Raw genomic sequence first — 19,222 nt, 5'->3', positions numbered from 1 at the left:
AACAAAAAGTGCTCGTCCCATAGTGGAAAAAGGGAAGATAAAGCACGAACTAAAATATTTTGATAAGATTCAGCAAGTCGGGGGCCATGCGCTCGCTGGTCTCTCTCTCTCGTAGAGCAACAAGAGGTGCACGCACGACAAAAAGATTTATAGTTTTAATTAATTTTATGTTTATTAGGTTTATCTCGGCTTGAGGTCTGATCAAGAAGGCGGCCTGAGGTGCGCAACCATAGAATAATCCCCTTTGTACCCTTCCCCCCTTTGCGGGGAGAGCTTCATGCAAGTGGGAGACTTACCTGCAACTTACTAACAACTACGAAAGAGGAACCGATCTTTTGCCTACAAGTCTATTTAATAAATATTTAAAATATTAAAAATATACTGCCAGTGAAGTATTGCCTTCATTTAAGGTCCGAGAATACATTACCACAAAAATCACCATATTCTACCGTTATGTAAACGAGTTAAAAGGATCGTCTTTAACATATAATCAAATAGTGATAAATCTATTGGCCATTTAAATAAAACGTAAAACAAACATACAATCTCTCTCACTCACTTTTCTATAGGTGGATACAAATATTTATTAGAAGAAGAAGACTCGGCAACAAGCTAATTGCTTTTCTAATTAAGAATATTTCTCAAACTATGCGGCGCTGTTCTATGAAGTGTCTACCTTAAAGAAAAAAGTCTTTACCTCTTTAAGAGAGGATACAGCTTGGTCTTATGCTAATCGAGTAAGCTTTGTACTAGTACGAAGGAAGGAAGTCGTTCTACACAAAATAACCATCCGGTGGGTTGGTTGTTTTATTTTATTTTTTTTTATTTTTACAATTTAAATAAGGTGTCCCAGTTTGTAAGTGGAAGACATTTAAAACAGTAGTAACCTTCTTTTTTTTAAAACTGACTTCACCTTTAGACGACAGACGGAAGAAATCAACTTGATAGCTTATAAATTCAGAAAACTTCGAATAATGTAAATTAATCGTACGAGAGCCATTCAATAATTATACAGACAAATAGCTGCACATCAAAAATGGTTTATGAAATCAACACAATTTTTGGATTATTTTTCCAAGTAATCCCCCACCGACTTCTGAGCACTTGTCCCATCTTCTTACGTGTCTTCTAGTTCCCTCAACGAAGAATTCTTTACTCTTCAGAAGCAAAGAGTTTTGCGCTTTTTTACTTAACCTCTTTGTTGCTCTTGACTTCGGCACACAATTGATGTACCCAAAAGATTTCATCAGAGATTAAAAATTCTGTCCAAAAGTGTGGTACCTTCGTTACTGAAAAGATTTTTGAGATCCTCTTGGAGTTTAAGATGAATGGTGAGGCTTGCTACAAGTCCTTACTGATAGTTTAGTTTGGTTTTTAATGTTGGAATGAATTAATGGACTTTTTTCCCCAGCAATTTGTTCTACTTTAAGTCGTCGGTCTTTTTTTGGATAAGTGAAACAGTGCGAGATAGCACTGCCAAAGTTAATACTGTTAACGGATGCCCTGGTATCTGTCGCTAACGCTTTCCACCTACCGTATAGTTCAGGGGTCCCCAAACTTTTCATACAGGGGGCCAGGTTCACTGTCCCTCAGACCTTTGGAGGGCCGGACTATAAAACAAACTATTTTAAAGTAAAAAAAAAAAACAAAAAAAAAACGGGAACAAGTAGAATATTTCAAATAAAGAACAAGTAAATTTAAATCAACAAACTGCCCAGTATTTCTGTGGGAATTATGGGCCTGCTTTTGGCTAATGAGATGGTCAATGTCCCGGTTTAGTTACAGTGCTTTGCCTTTCTTCCTACTTCTGCTGTTATTTTTCGGAGCCGTGACGCGTGCGTCCCGCGTCATCGGAAGTAGTACTGTACATGAGCGACGCAGCGTTTTGCGGCACCACCACTTATAGTGCTCCTCTCACTGACCACCAATGAAAGAGATACCCCTTCCGGAGGTGAGGCGAGGGGCCGGATAAATGTCCTCAGGGGCCCGCGGGCCGTAGTTTGGGGACCCCTGGTATAGTATGTTCAGCCGAGAGAATAATTCTGACGTACAATTTTCGGAAAGTAAAAAAAGTAAATCGGATCACAGAACGCTGTTCTTCGAAAGTATCAAAAGACACGTGACGGTAACTGAAGACCTTAATGGTTATGTTTAAGTAGACATTAATCGAACAGCTCTCTTCGCAAGGTTGCCAACTTACAATTGCAAAAGTTTAAATTCCCTGCATTAAGCGCCGCCTTCTCTAAATATGTTTATTTTAAAATACTAAGTCTTTGAGTAGTCTAACATGTCCGAACATGTTATTATTGAAGAATAACTTCTTTCAGTCGAAACTACGTTTAGACCAGAAACTTTTGGAGGAAGTTCTTGCTAAATTCTACATTTTAAATAGTTTTTATTCCTCAGGAACATGTTCATGCACTTGTTGTTCAGTCTGATACTCTCTTAAATGTAAAAAGAGAAAAATTTTCAAAACACAGATATTTGCATTGTAAAGCGTCATTACTGCAATAAAATGTAAATTTCTTATTCTTATTTTCGTAAAAAGAAATAGAATGAGGAATGAGGGGAGAGAAAACTAAGATAAGATAAATTTATTAGCCCACCAGATGTGTCTAATTGTATAATTAATATTCATTAGAGTTGAACAATGCAAAGCAGGTTATCATTTATTCTAATTACTTAGTCTATTAATTTAGTCCATCATTGGAAGTTATAAAATGAAAAGAAGTAGAAGAGAGTATTCTACGGCTGGAAATGAGCAGATTTTCAGGGTCAGTGGTTTTGCTGCATGACCTCGGTTTACGCTAAATAACTGGGGCTGATTAACATTAAATGTGCGAGCGAGTGTGAATGACTTTAACAATATCGCGAACTGTACGGCGATGAGCTGCTGTAAGCGGAGGTTATACCAACATATTTCCTCTGTAAGTTTATGGTTTTTTTTTTTGGTCATTTTAAATGGGTTTTCTCAACCTCTGACGATGGATAGAAACTGGACAAGTTTATAAAACAAATATGCGTGCTTCGTCTGATAAAATCAGCAATTTTTTAAAACATGGGATACACAAAAGTTTTCTTCTTGATAGAACAACTTATAAGAGGGGCAAATTGAAGCAACATAACAGAACTAGCTAAAGAATTTTTGTATTCTCAAGAAATCGAATTGTGAATCAATTGTTAAGGACAAATTATTCTTGACTTAACTACTCTTAATTAACAGTAAACAGTAAAGAATGCCAATTAATTTGCAAACAAAGAGTGGAAACTTGCATAAGTATCATAAACTGCGTCTGTGACTTTACAATCATGGTAGAAAAGTAACTTTTTAATAAATCACGCGTAATAGATAACATGACTTAATAAAATAGATGAGGTAAGAAAAAAACTTGCCGGAGTGAATTTAATGCCTGCAAAGAGCATGATTGTTGCATCATGTGCAGTTTGTGTGACATAAGACAAATCAAGGTTATTATAAAAGATGCATAAATAGGAATGTAGTTCGCAGAACTAAGCTAGTCCTTAAGGCCATATGTGAAACAGGAGACTTAGAGAGTATAGTTGTACAGGTAGAGATGGTTAAAGGTGATGTAAACGAGGGCAAAACTTCTCTCATCATTTAAACTCTCCAGCATCCTGAAGAAGAAGAGGTGGCTTTCCTTACTCCACATAAATTACAAATAATTATGCTGGACAGAAAGAAGAAACATTTACACAGAGCAAAACGAGAAAAATATGTGTGGAGCAGGGAGTGGATGATAATGATGACGAGTAAAGACAAAGTTGATGCGCAGTAAATAGGAATTCCGGGAAAATACTAGGTCTTAACGCCCGGCCCAACCCAGCCTGGCCAGAACAGTTAACAGCGCCCAAGCAGGAGGAGACGGTTTGTGGGTCGGCTCTTGTATGCAGAAGGCGCCGTTCGGCGCTAACTGCTCTCTCTTAAGAGTGTTCACTTCATTTATTTATTTTTTTTCTCGTTCTTTCTCTGCCGTTGTGGTTGAGAACGCATTCACCTAGCTAGGGTCTCTCACTCTGTCTCTCTCTCTTTAGCTCCAAGAACAGTGGTTTACGAGTGTGTGGGCAACCTAAAGAGTCGCTACCTGGGCCACAATGTGCGCGCTACCGACCTAATGCCTTTCTTCCCTCAACAACCTGCCAATAACACATGTTACCCACATTCTAACCTCATACAAATGATCTACTTCTTTTAAAAAGTTTGCTTAAAATTATCTTTTTTTACTTTTTCCTTTCAAACGTTTAGAAAAGTATTGTAATCAACCACGATTTCTAAAAAAAATGAGTTTTCTCTTGGGTATATCTAGAGATCACCCAAAAACGATTTTTACAGAATACAAATACGAGAATTTCAAAATTTTGTAGCCAACTTACATCATAAAGTCAACCCAATCTAAGAGATTCATGACGAACGTTAAAGAGTTTAAGATCAAATAAAGGTGGATAAGTATTTTAACACTAAACCTACCACGACCGGTCAATTGACTGTTTTTTAAATTTGATTTAAATTTTCTAATTACAGCGTCATCATACCGCCATTAAACTTCACGACTTTTCCTAAAATATGTATACAATTGTTTTTTTAATATTCACTTCTCTTCCTAATATTTGATTTTTGAGAAAAATTTGTAGTCCGTCTTAACTACCGCGACCGGTCATTTGACCGGCTGAATATTTTCATTTTATTTACTTATTATTTAATTATTTAATATTTTATTTTATTTTATTTATTTATTTATTTATTTTTGTAACTGAATTCCTTCGAAAACTCAATTTGATAATGCATTTATCGGATTATTGTTTGCATGTGGTGCATATGAGGCGAAAAATGTACGATATTGCCCTTTTCACTGGAACAAAAATAGGGACGAGCATTCTTCTCAAACACTGTGAGCAGAAATGTTTAGACGGTAGTTTTGAGGTTTATTCGAGTGGATCAAAGAAATAATCGATAAATTTGCTTTGTTTTCTAAATTTTGGAACAAATTCGTAGAGAACAGTCAAAACTGTTCAAACCAAGAGCGTATATCTCTTCCAAGGACATTTGTTCCCAACAAAGTCAAAATGCAGATTTACTCAGTGCATGCCTAATTAAACCGGACAAATTTGGTATCAAATCTTGGCTAGCGTTCGATGCAATAAAAGGCTTTCCATTTTTTGGGAAAACGTGAAAGCAGAGAACCTATAGTTCCGCTTGGGGAGTTTGTCGCTCTGAAATTAGCAGAAATGTATACAGCTCGTGGGAAGAAATATAACCGTGGAAAATCTCGGAGATGGCCTCAACAAATAGTTTTCAATATCCTAGACTTAGGCCCGGGATAAATCCATGGATTTTGTATAAAAAAACTACCGGAAGTGAAATTTCAAGGCAAAATTTGTGTTACCATTGCAAAAGCATGACAAATTTTAGTACACGAACAAATGGTCGGAAAATAGCCAAATAAGATACTACAAAGGCAATAAGATTAAACTGTAAAAAGTAAGTATGCGGGAAATTTGCAATTGAGAAGCCTATAATTATAAAAAATGATGCATAAACGAGTAAAATCTACGAGATTTATTTTTAAACAAAAGAAACTAAGCTTTTTCGTAGTTAAATAATTATTATCTTCATTCTAAAATAAGAAATTTAAGTGATTTTAAAGTCCGGTCATTTGACCGGTCACGGTAGGAATAGTTATGCATAAATGTCGGTAGGTTTAGTGTTAAGCGAGCAAAAATAGGGTACTAAGTTTTCCAGAAAAATCGTTTGGCACTTTTTTGCGGGTGGTAAGGAAAAACACTAACACGAAATTTTGCCCAAAATTTCGCTGACAGAATTGCTGAGCTTTTACAACTTTATACTTTTAAAAGCTGCAAATTTAAAACAAAATCCTGAACGCATAAAATAACAAACAATTTTTATGCACCAAAAATAAATAATAAATTGAAGCGTAAGAAATGCATATTTGCGAAAATTATGCAGCCCCGTCCTTGCTGCTCCATTAACTGTAAGTGACCGTTACGTTACAGAATTCCATTTTTACACATGCACTTTATATTACATATATAGAAAGCTTAAATCATGTTCATTACATTAAATACATGGCTGTAAATTATCAATAAATACAATCTAAAATTTTTAAATATTTCATTTTTTTGTATTACGAGCATTATTACTTTAATCGGCCATTTTCACTTTAATCGGCTATAAATTATGAACTGAATTTACTTAGCTTAAAGATCTTATAAAATGTCAGATCTGATTATTAAAAACAAAATATTAAATTCCATTGTTGCAGGTTGAATGCATTGTTGCCTTTACTAAAATAGAAAGTGCATATCTCTCTACAACTATTTTAGTTCTTAGTTTCATTTATTTTATCGAATTAATTTTTTTTACAATTTCTCGTCTCTTTTCCATTATTTATCTCCTTAAATTAACATAAACTTTTGTTTTAATTTTTTTAATGATTATTAATTAGAATAAAATAATTAATTACATATTTGTTTAGTAGTTTTCCTTGGGTTTTCAATGGAATTAATTAAAATTCCTGTCATAAACTATTAAAATCTATTTTTTATCTTTTTCTTATATTATTTATTAAACTAGACACTTGTTATAAAATGTTAGAATTTCATTCAGAGGCGCGTTGTTTGTCTATAAAGTAAAACTTTCCGGGAAATATCAAGAAAAAGCTCTTAAATTTCCTTGTAAGCTTTCAAAAGATGGTTTATAAGTTTTCTTGGGTTTACAGGGTTTTCTTGTTCACCCATTTTTTTTCATTGATTGCTCTGTTATCTGAGATTTGAACATCTATTTATATTATCATTAGGTGGACGTCCTAAAAAACCCTCCTTTAACATTTATTACAAAAAAGAAAGCCGAATTCTGTAGTATTTTTTTAATTACTTTTTTTAAAAATTGCTAATCAATAAAGTAAACACTAAATAAAAATTAATGGACATATTTGATTAACCTTAATGGAAATTTATGATTAAATAATGCTATTTAATTATGAAGTGTGTCTACAGGTGTGGAAAGAGTTGAATGAATCATTTACAAGTGAACTGAAAGCCAATCTTATTACAACAATCAATGCAATCGACAACAGACGACTAACATACGAGGGTCGTTTGAAAAGTCCGTGCAAAAATAAAAACTACTTAATTTTTTGGGGTAAACCTTTTTTATTTTTCAACATAGTCTCCTTTTAGGCTTATACACTTCGTCCAACGCCGCTCTAGTTTGTTGATCCCTTCCGAATAATAGGATTTGTCCAAGTCTGAAAAATAGCCATTCGTTTCTGCAATCACCTCCTCGTTTGAATAAAATCTTTTTCCCGCCAGCCATTTCTTCATATTGGGGAACAAATAGTAGTCCGAGGGAGCCAAGTCTGGCGAATAGGGGGGGATGTGAAACGAGTTGGAACCCTATTTCCATTAATTTTGCGACCACAACTGCTGAGGTGTGAGCTGGTGCGTTGTCATGATGGAAAAGGACTTTTTTGTAGGCCAATCGTGGGCGTTTTTCTTGCAGCTCGGTTTTCAAACGGTCCAATAACGATGAATAATATGCACCTGTAATAGTTTTACCCTTTTCAAGATAGTCGATGAGGATTATTCCTTGCGAATCCCAAAAGATAGTCGCCATAATCTTTCCGGCCGAAGGAACGGTCTTCGCCTTTTTTGGCGCAGATTCCCCCTTTGTAACCCATTGTTTAGATTGTTCTTTGGTCTCAGGAGTGTAGTGATGTATCCATGTTTCATCCACAGTGACGAAACGACGATTAAAGTCCTGCGGATTCTTCTGGAACAGCTGCAAACCGTCCTTGCAACACTTCACACGATTTCGTTTTTGGTCAAGCGTGAGCAATCGCGGCGCCCATCTTGCGGATAGCTTTGTCATGTCCAAATGTTGATGCCATATCATGGATTTTATCAATGATTTCTGGAGTAGTAACCTCAACAGGGCGTCCAGAACGTTCAGCGTCACTTGTGCCCATATGGCCACTCCGAAAATTTTTAAACCACTTATAAACTGTTCTAATCGTAGGTGCAGAGTCACCATAATGTTTATCAAGCTTCTCTTTAGTCTCCTGAGGCGTTTTGCCTTTCATAAAGTAGTGTTTAATCAACACACGAAATTCTTTTTCGTCCATTTTTTGAAAATCACTCGACTTCCTCGATTCAAACGAATGCCAAACACAAAGAAATAGACCGATCTGGCTGAAACTTGGTGTGTGTTCTTCCAAGAGATGCTACTAACTAAACATAACCTCGATACGCGCCAGTGGTGCTATCTCTCTGACTTTGCACGGACTTTTCAAACGACCCTCGTATAGTATACGTATTATGTTATGCACAAAAATGTTTGCTGATTTCATTAATTGGAAAAAAAAAAAAAAATAATAAAATACAGGATGATTGGACTTCAACCTTTAAAAAGAAATGTCTCAATGAGTTATAAAGAAATGGCGAACGTGGTTTAACCCAAAAACTGTGATGACAGAACTTATTGTGAGTATAGCAGAAATTTCATTTTTAAAAAACTAAGTAAAATAAAAATATTAGGGAATCAATCACTCACCTAATTCTCCACAGAATCTTCTTTCTCTTAAAGATGTATCCGAATCTAGAAAAAAAAAAAACAAGAAATATAAATTAATACAAAATATTAATCATTTAAAAAAAAATTATTAAACTAATTTCAGGGAAGAGATAAGCTATGCAGTTAGCGTATTGGATTCTCGTCCCTTAGATTTTCTCTTCCTAGGAGACAGTGGTGAGGACAGTGTTGTCTGTGACTAGAGAACAATGTCCGGAGGACGGCAGTGCACTGATAACTTCAGATAAATAATAAAAATTAAAAATAATGAGCTAATTTCGCTGATTTTATCTGTAAAAGGAAGCGTATTTATTGCAATTCTGATCTAATATTTCTTTTTTATAATACACTGACGTAGTGTGTGTTAGATATGTGTAAGTGAAATCGGAAGTTTTTTACCCACTAATGTTCTTCAAACAATTATCCTAATTTCTTATCTACATTATAAAGATTGTAAAAAAGAAAATTATAAATTGCAAGGAACCAACCACACCTCAATATAAACCCAACAAGGAATCGAATATCATTTCAAATCTTTTCCAAAAAAGAGTATACCACTAAGCTTTAGACGGAATCATTGAATCTATCAACAAAAGAACTGCATTCAAATCATTGGCCACGTTAGCCACCCTCAAACTTTCCAGTAGTAGAAAGGGGAAAAGTGAAAAAAAAAGTCATTGTCCTAAGAAAATGGATATTAAAAAAAATAAAATCAAAAGAAGTGAAGGTAATCGAATTAAATCAGCAATAATTCCATACAAAATAATTTGTCATTCATTGCTAGTGGGTTAGCTAGACAAGAGGCGAGGAAGTTACTACCTGGGCCTGTGTTCAGGGTGGAAACCTTCCTTCATTTCCAAAAACATTTACTAACGAACAAGGTCGTCAATATGGTCAAACAACAGAATGCAGAACTACCATCATTAAACAAAACGCACAGGTATAGAGAAAATAGACTGAAAGGTTAAAACACCTATTGCTGAACCAAACTGCTAAAACTGTAGAGCTTGTCAATAGAAGGCTAACGATGTAAATTGGTGAAAGGAAATCCAGTCCAACAGTAAAAACACTTAACAATGAAAATTTTCAATTATTATTCACAATATGGATAATAAATTATCTTTTGGAAGGAGGAGGATATTAACTTGGTTTTTATTCGTAGCAAATAACTTGGGAATTTTCTTATATTATCCTGAAAGGAAACCTAATTATAAAGAAATGACAAGAAAATGGGGGAATTCCTATAATTATTCTTCATTCAAAAATTTCGACGACATGGGTAAAGAAGTAAAGAGCTGTAAAAGTTTAATTATCGAGTGTAAATATCGATAAATAACTCTGGAGATTTTGCGCTTTGCAGAGAGTCAAAAGAAGAAGTAGCCTCAATGCTAGACATTTTCATTTCTTAAAACAACTATGAGGGAGATTAAGGATGGGAAAATACTAAACGTGTACTAAGAAATTTAGACGGAACAGTTTAGAATAAGATCTTTCGGGATCTAGATTTGTTAAGGCTGCAATGAGAGTTTTAGAAGGTTTTAGATTTAGAATACATCTAGATTGATGAGACTCTAGACTTATTTTGAAACAAGCAAAAGTATAGATTTGATGCTTACAGCTTCAAATATTTAGTTGCATTAGTGCAAGATATAAACATTATTAAGATGCTAAGTGAATGCTATTCTACATAAAAGTTACAACTATTAGAAGTTTGCTGAATAAAACTATTGATCGCCCAGAATTCTAAGATCTTAAACAATGAGCACTAGTTTTTCTCTAGCAACTATGATGACGTTTTAAACCATCCTGAAATAGGCAAATCATTCTTACGTAAGATATGTGACCTTCCAAGTTTTCTGGTTAAAGGCCCAAATAAGATTATGCTAGCTAGTTTTTTAATCTTTAAATAGAAATTCTACCTTCTGAACACATTAATAATTAATTAATATACGATTGTATTTTTTCCCCCCTTGCACATTCCTTCTGCAAAGAAAACTAACTATGAACAATCTCGTGTTGACTACTCACTCGACTATCTAATTCTACAAAAATTTAGTATTAGTATGAAAAAAAAAAGGTAAAAGTTGAATTTAATTATAAATACATGTTCCATGTCTCGCAATAATAAAAATGATACCGTTGAAGGGAGCCTGACGTCACCACAATCGACGTCATAGAACTCCACCATAATCAATTTTATCTGAGAAAGAATTTATTAACTGAAGTGATAACACGTCATGTCCAAATTCAAACCTTATTATGCGCATCAGAGACTATTAAAATTAAAGATAATACCTATTACCTAATAGTAACAGTGATTTCATCTGACTCAAAAGGTACTTTAGAGGTATGCCTAACCATAGAGGTGAGCTTAACTGGAATGATATTTTAAGGACATCATTATGGGTTCAACAATAGTATAAAAAAAAATTATTTCCATTTAATATGGCATTTCCGTTTTGTCAGTAAAAGCTAATCGACGGAATCTCATCGTGGTGCACAAAAATGACACAACCCAAATTGTGAAACTCAATTATTCAACAATCAGAAGAACACGAGCGGATATTCCCGATGAAAACTATCAACAAAAATCTGTACGCTAACAATATCTTCTCTAACGCGAGGGGAGTTTATAATAAAACTAAAATACTAAAGCAATGGCTAATTATTCGATCAAAAGTTGCCGCAGATGGTGCCTATAGTCCGCAAAATCTCTAGGAGACCCCCCGCCAAGTTCCCTAGTTCCATATTATAAATTATGCTTGTTTCAGGCGGGAAAAAGGACGCATTTCGATTAGACCAGTAGTAATTCTGTTGTGGAGTATGAATATATATATATTTAGTTTGCTTAATATTACATAATGGCCAAGACTATTAATATATAGGGCTAGCCTGAAACTAACATTAATAACGTTAATTAATAAAACTAACCGGCTAATTTATAAATTAACAGGTGGTGAAAAGTAAAACGTTAGATAGAAAGAAGCAGAGAGCGATAGAAATGGTCGTTCATTAAAAAATAAAAATTAAAAATTAAATCAGCCAGTAAGAAGTGTATATTTAAAATGTGGTAAAAACGATTAAAAAGAGATAGGAATAAAAGAAAGAGAATCTGTAAAATGTAGTTATTAATGTATTTAAAAAAATATTCACCTGCTAAATACATATTTTACATTTTTTTATACTTCATAATTTAAATGTACTTCCGTGATAGTACCTAACACGTTTTGTATCTATCACTACTGAAAATATTTAAAAAAAAATAAAAAATAAGATTAATGTAACCAAAATGTTGGAGATTATATTTATTTTATTCGCCTTAAAGATTAATAAGAGCTGTATTATTCAGCAATAACTGGGATAGCGTTCTGAGTAAATTAATTGCAAAATTATTTAGTATTCCTTAATATGTCAGAGTTGCGACCTGACATCTAATGTCTCTCCTAATGTAGGAGAATAAAACAAGTCCAATTCCCAACTAACTGGTTATCCTGTAAATTCACCCACTGTTAGATTGGTACATCGTTTTTGGTAACTGATTTCTTACTTATTTCTTTTGCCAAGCTTTCGATGTACGGACTACGTCATCTCCCAGGTCTGTGGAACATATTTTACAGTAAAGTTAGAAGGTACATTGATTTTACATGAAAAAAAGTATTTAAAAAAAAAAAAACTGTCAACTTAAATCAATTTAATGTAAGCTCTAATGTTTCTGTAAAATATGTTCCTCAGCCCTGAAGATGGCCAAGTCCCCAGGTCGAAAGCTCGGCAAAAAATAAATTATATATTATGACTTAATTTGGTAATAACTTTCTTTCCTTATAAATAAGATCTTAATGATCTGGTTGGTAAGTTAATTCCAAAATTTATGACAGTTTGGTTCTGATAATCAATGACTGAAAGCTAACAAATTGGAAAATCAATTGAGGAAAACAAACTACCCAACTAAATCCCCAACGAGAACAAGATTTTCTGAAAATGTCGTTTTTTGCTCATTTTCAGCATTTTTTTTCCCCCTCGAAATCTAATTAGATCTGTCTTGTTACAAAAAATTACTGTTATAAAGGAGGATTTGCCCTATATTTTAAAGAAAATTAGGGAATTTTATCTTTTATAGAAAAAGAGAAAAAAATTGTCAAAGTTGGGTGTTTTTCAACGTTACGCTTTTTCACGCACTTTTTGACGGGCAGTTTTACGACAGGAATTAAACCTTCTACAATTTCGTGTTTTGAGTTAAGCTGATGACACATTTCGTAGACTAAATTGTGAAAAAAGAAGACTCTTAGTGATGTACGTAGACGAACTTAAAAGTTAAATTAGAAACTCTGTATAGATTATTAGGATCCAATGATGGTAATGCATTCAATTAAGGGACTTCAGAGCCAAGGCTGGGTCTTTTCCTTAAGGGACATTTCAGTGTAATATATAACTTATAACCTACTAAATTTTAATATTTAATGTATAATGCTACAAAAATAACTGGTGACTTTATAGTGGACAAAATAAGGCAACTAATTTTTTGCATAAATCATAATTAATGAAAACTTAATTTCGTGAACTGTGCTAATAAGAAGGCCGAGTTAGTATTTACACACTAACTTTCTTTTTGGTTTAAGGTGCGAGTTCTTAGTGAACTTTAGCTTCACATTTCAGGTTATTTTGATCAATGAATTAGATTTGCTTTCAAATGAAGTACAATTAGCAGGTTAATGATAACAATTAAGTGCATATTTAGCTGATATTACGAGTGTATCAAACAATTTGATTTAGAGCGGTGATTGTGCCGTGATTAGGCCGGCAGTACAAATAGAAACAACAATAATAGAGAGGCGGGACCACCAGTAAACGCGTCTGTCCGCCTTTTTTACTCCATTCCCGGAGCATATAAAAGGGGTCTTCTCCTCCACAAGCACACAGCCGCATTCTTATAGTAATGATGTTCACTGTGTGCTGCTGCTGCTGTTGCTGTAGATGGCCAAAAGGGGCCCGGGCGCTTCTATCCACCGGGTAGATTAATCATCCGGCACCGTATTAAAGCTATTATTTAAAGTAACTTTTCATTGCGTTCCTTTTGAGCAAGAGCGTAAGACCTTCCGACATCATTAGCCTACAAATAAAGAAGAAAAAAAGAAAAGAATAAAAAAAAAAAAAGGGTTAAGCAACTCTAAATATAATACAGAATTAAGGTGTCATTGATTGTACGCCATTACAGAAGGAAGTCTTTACTAATTTTCTATTTACACAGATTTAAATAATCATTTCTTGATTCAACCGTTTTATAATGGGAGAATTATTAAATTAGTTATAATTTTATTCACTAGGGGCCATTAGCGTAGAACCAGCAAAGTTTCTGAAAACTGGGTAAGCAGTAGCGGGATGAATTTTCGAATTTTAATACCAGTAAAACTTCTTATTTAGAACTCCTGGAAATATCAGACTTCACTGTACCCGTGATCATAAAATTCAGGTCTTACTTTGATCTACCGACAATACTTGAAATCAAGTCCTCTACAACAATGGAGGAGAAAATGAGTGGTTAGCTTTAAATCTTGCACGTAGGGAGGTACAAAGCCTTAGGCTATCCAAATTAACAAAGAGTCCTCGATCTAACGGGGTGAAACAACCTTAACAACAGGACAAAGAGCCTGAAAGGTAATCTAATCTAATTAATACACAAGTCTGAAAACAAAAATCCAGAAAAACAGAGTTAAGCTCTAACCTGTTGCGGCCTAAGATCTACAATAACATGAAGGATGTATTTTACTCGTTGCTCAGACAATGCTGAGTGATTTTTGGCTACTGTGGGTGCAATAAAACCTCTTACAAAGAGGTATACCTCACCAACGAGGTGCCTGAAAGAGGAAGAACCTGCCAGAATGGTTCTGGAATGTTAAGAATATATTAGTCTTCAGACAACAATTATAGCTATCAATCAGACTGAATAATTAGTACAAAATTTATTATAAAATATAATTTTTTTAATTTAAAATTATTCCGATAAGATAGAGTATGAAGTAGTTTATCAAGTAGGCTTACCGTTTCTAAGATTTTTTATTCACGAGCGCTAACAAGAAATTTAATGAAGAAACAGGCAAAAATGTAACTTTAAAATAATAATTATTATTATAATACCAATAAGATTAAAGAATAGAACAGAAGGGATTAGCTTAGTTGGTTAAAGCGCCTTACATACACACTAAGATGAATATGTGTAATGAGAGAACACTGACCAAAAACAGGCAATGCACAGAATAAAGCTTCGAATAGCAATAAAATGCTGACGTGCATTATTAATGGTTAATAATAAAATTAAAATAATAATAATAATGCGTATAAAGAAAGGAATAGTTTATTGGTTAGCGTTCTGGATTCTCACGCGGAGTTCCCAGATTTATATCCAGCTGCCAGCTGGTAGATTTTTCTGTTTCTAGAAGCTTCTTAAAGCTCACTGTCCCGGTGGAGGAAAGTGCGAATTTAAAGAGAAAATACCGGCCAATGGCCGGCGGTGCTCCGGGGCGCTTAAACCTCAGATGCTGGTGCGCCTTAAATGCAAATAATAATAAATAAATAAATAAAAATTGTAATAAAATAATTTAAAAATAATTACAGAATTTCAAATATTTAAATTTAATTTATATAATACACGAGTACGTGTTAGTATAGCGCCATAAAAATATCAAATTGTCAATATTAGATAATCTAACACTTTGATGGGAAAAATTATGAAAAGAGGACAATAACCTTCTTTTTTATAAATTAAAATATAAGGTTATACAAATTTTATACAAATACGTACGTATGTATAGTTTTTTTTAAATTTACGTCATTCTTTCTTTGTTATGTAACAGTAATACCAACATCTTAATTTTACTAAATTATAGAATTCGGACAGTAACAAGATTAAATGGAGATCTATAGAAATAGATGGATGAGAGGTATACCTGCAGTTCGCACGAAATTCCTATAAATTTATGTAGATTATACCCTCCTATGTTCTTTCTAAAATATCTTGAATGGTTTTTCTTTCAGGGAAAATGGCCCACCGATTTACTATATTGAATTTTTCATTTAATTTTCCAAGCGGTAGTTTATTAAGAACGTTTCGCTTTGTAAGATCTTTCAAGCTAACTCATTGCTTTCTAGATCGTTTTTACAGCACCGTTAATCTAGTCAAAAAAATGTAGTGAGAACAACTTCGCAACACTTTCATTGTAGAATATTGTTCATCGTTTTTCGTGACTGCTTCATTAATAATAATTGAAAAAAAAAAAAGAGTTTATATGACTGGAATTAGCATTAATCTTTCTTCTTTTTGGATTGATAACTTCCATCTTAGAATTATAAAATACGCTTCCCAAATTTTCATTTAAAAAAGAAAACTATTGTTATAATTTTTCTGCTATTTAGTTAAAAGTATCGTCTTTTTTTTAAAAAATTGCGCAACAAAAATTTTGTGCATTTAAGGTTTAATATTTCATTAATTTTGGTTGCAATAATTATTATAAAAACAACCTTGTTACATTTGTATTGCTTTCGCTAATAAGCCACTCGATATAAATAATCAAAATTTGAAAGGTTATTTGTATAAATACTATAAATGTATGATATATTAATTTTATATAAAATGTATTCAAGCTGAATTTGAATTAAACGAAAGATATTTAAACAAAATAACGTAATTGGGCGAACATAAAAGTTCACGTTTAGTTTAACATACTACACTATTCTTTTTTAAGTTGCGTGAATATTAAGAAAAATATTTATGTATATCTATTTTATGATAATCTTAATGATTTATTGAATCGTGCTGAAAGTTAATAGCCTATGTTCAGTATTCGCTTAATTCATTTAATTTAATATATTATTGATGGGAACTTTAAAGCTGTTTGATATATTAACAGGAAATATAATTAATTCACTTGCTGCTGACGGATGTTAAAGGGAATGTATCGGATTGAGAAATGTTCTGCTTTTACTGAATTCAAAAAGTATCAATAGAGGAAATTTACCAAATAAAGCACATGACGCCTATTTTAATGTTGTCAAGATCTAGAGAACCTTAAAGTTGAACGAATCTGATTCCTGTTTACAATATAAATTCAAATAAAGTTGCCGTTATCATAAAGCGCCTGCTACTGAATTTGAGTTTAATTATTGCATTGCGATGGGATTGAAAAAAAAAAAACTGCCATTTCAGTCTAGTAATAGTTATTTATTTAACAAGTGTGGAAAGTAGTACTGTCCTCACGCGAGGCAGGGTTTGCACGCACGAGCGAGCGAAGCGAGGCGAGTGCAAGCGCAAATTGCCGAGTGTGAGGAAAATACTTTACACTCGAGTTAAATATTATATTTTTTCTGTAACCATTTATTAACTAATAAAATTAAAAATTTCATTTTTACAGTCTACAAAAAGTAATTTATTTATTATAAATATTTATTGTTATATTACAATTATTTACATTACTTACGTATTTACATTACTTATTACATTTTCTGCTGTTTCTTTTATTGATGGAGGAGTGTTTTCTAAACAGGCATCACTAGAATCCATTTTAAATTTCTATAAGGTAACACTATAACCTTTTTAACTGTTATAATTAAAAATATCTAATTATTTATTAAAGTATTATTTTTATTTCTATATTCCTTTCAATTTTTATTTTATTTTTTAATATTCGTTTTTTAATTATTTAAATAAAATAAATTTAAATAAGCTTATTAGAGTTTTACAGAAAATATTTATGTTAATAACAAAACTTCTTATATCAAGGAAGCACAATAAAGTTTTTCCACTCACTTGTGCGGAAAGTGACACTAATGGGAATTTCCCCCCACTAGTGTGGGAAGTTGGGCATTACACAGCTGATTTTAATTGAGTAATGAGAACTTCCCTACATGGTTGCAGAAAAAATTTATTTTGCCGAGCTTTCGACCCAAGGGACTAGGTCATCTTCAGGGCTGTGGAACATAGACAAGACAAGACAGAAGACACACCAACCCTGAAAGGGAAAATATTACTTTCTAAACTAGGTAAATAATTTTTGGTCAATTTCGTTTTATTATACATATTCATTTCAATAGAATCATTGTTAACAAACTGTAAATATGTTCCACAGCCCTGAAGATGACCTAGTCCCTAGGTCGAAAGCTCGGCAGAATAAATGTATCACGACTGAAATGGCAATTATTTTTTCATCCCATTAAAAACTATGAATCAGTCACTAAAAAGAATGAACAACAATTATTGCATTACATTACAGCAAGGAGTAATCAAAATGGCTTCTGAAATAAATTATTTATTATTTAAATGGCCAAAAAAATGTTTGCCGTTTAATGGTGCTAATCTTGATTATTTGGGGAAATTTATTATAAATATAAAAAGCTATGAAGACGGAACCACTTTGGCATTTAAATTTAAGATATTTCAAGAAAGTGGAGTTAATCGATTTGTGCATTGAACGGCTCAAATAAAGGCTTTATTAATTAAATTTATTATTTATACCAATTTTTTAATCAAATCAAATAATATATTATATTCCAAACGTTTTTGGGCATATTAATTTAATAGAGCATAATTAAGTTCTCAAGAACTAAATTAAATAAATAAATATTTTGTAATAATCAAAGAAAATTAGCAAAAAGTTCATTGAACGGGCCGACAGAAGGAGATAAAAAATGGCCCAAATCAAAATATTATGCTCTTTGGCCGCAAATTTGGAGTAACATTCTTTATTATAATAACTTTAGCAACTTATTTTCTTTTTGTATATCTTATTTACATTTATTGAGAAATAAAAGGATGGAATTTTTGAGAAGATTTCTGAGAAAGATTTAAGAGAAAAAGATTTCAAATAAAGATTTCTGGAACTTATTCTATTCTGGAATTTCTGATTATTCTAGATCAAAAATTCTTTAATGACATTATTATTGACTAAAGAATTTAAGTGGACTAAAAACTTTTTAAAAAATTTAGGAAAAAAGAAAAAAAATTATCCATATATTAGTGGATGGCTCCTAAAAAATGGATTATTGCATAAATAATGTTTAACGATACGATAAAGTTGTTACCATTTTGTCTCTCAGTAAGAAGTGAAAAATTTCATGTTTATACATAATAATGTTATCATCTATAGCCATCTAGCAATAAAATTATGCATTTTATGCATTTCTAATTGGAAATGAAGGATCCTAACTGCAAGAATATTTATATATTTCTAACAATACAAAAAGAATCTCGATTCTTGGTGCGCCAGATCTCGTGCAAATAGCTCCCTCCGGTAGTTGCCATTTAAAGAGAGATTTGCAAACTGTATTACCATAGATGGGACAATGCGTAACATGGTTTCCCACCACACCCTATCCACAGATTGCTGCTTTAGTTCCTTGTCTCTCCGGGTGTTGCGTATACATAGTATTATTTGTTAACTTTAATAGAATTTCAGAAGAAACTGGTTAACAGTAAAATAGAAATACCGACAGACATTTTTTTATATTTATCATTATTATTTTTGTAAATAAAATATGTATTATGATGAAAACAGGTCTTACTTTTTTTGCAAGAAAATTTTTTCTCATACTTTAAAAATGTCTGCCAAATTCCAAGAGAAATTTCAAATT

General features: G+C 32.7%; 1 protein-coding gene across 3 annotated transcripts in view; it reads right to left on the bottom strand.

Annotated features, from left to right (window-relative positions):
• The window catches only part of LOC141455098 (POU domain, class 2, transcription factor 2-like), a 290,468-nt gene that overhangs the window by 108,354 nt on the left and 162,892 nt on the right, over nt 1–19,222 (bottom strand). For all 3 annotated transcript variants that reach the window (XM_074129961.1, XM_074129959.1, XM_074129960.1), the window contains one exon: nt 8,588–8,632. Coding sequence is in view for 2 of the 3 variants with exons in the window: in XM_074129959.1 (XP_073986060.1) it covers nt 8,588–8,632 (45 nt within the window). In the remaining variant the exon portion in view is untranslated. The remainder of the gene's footprint in view (nt 1–8,587; nt 8,633–19,222) is intronic.

Source organism: Rhodnius prolixus, unplaced genomic scaffold (genome assembly GCF_049639745.1).
Source record: "Rhodnius prolixus isolate KJV_2025 unplaced genomic scaffold, Rpr scaffold_21, whole genome shotgun sequence".
Classification (NCBI taxonomy): Eukaryota; Metazoa; Arthropoda; class Insecta; order Hemiptera; family Reduviidae; genus Rhodnius; species Rhodnius prolixus.
This window is presented reverse-complemented; position numbering and strand designations above follow the sequence as displayed.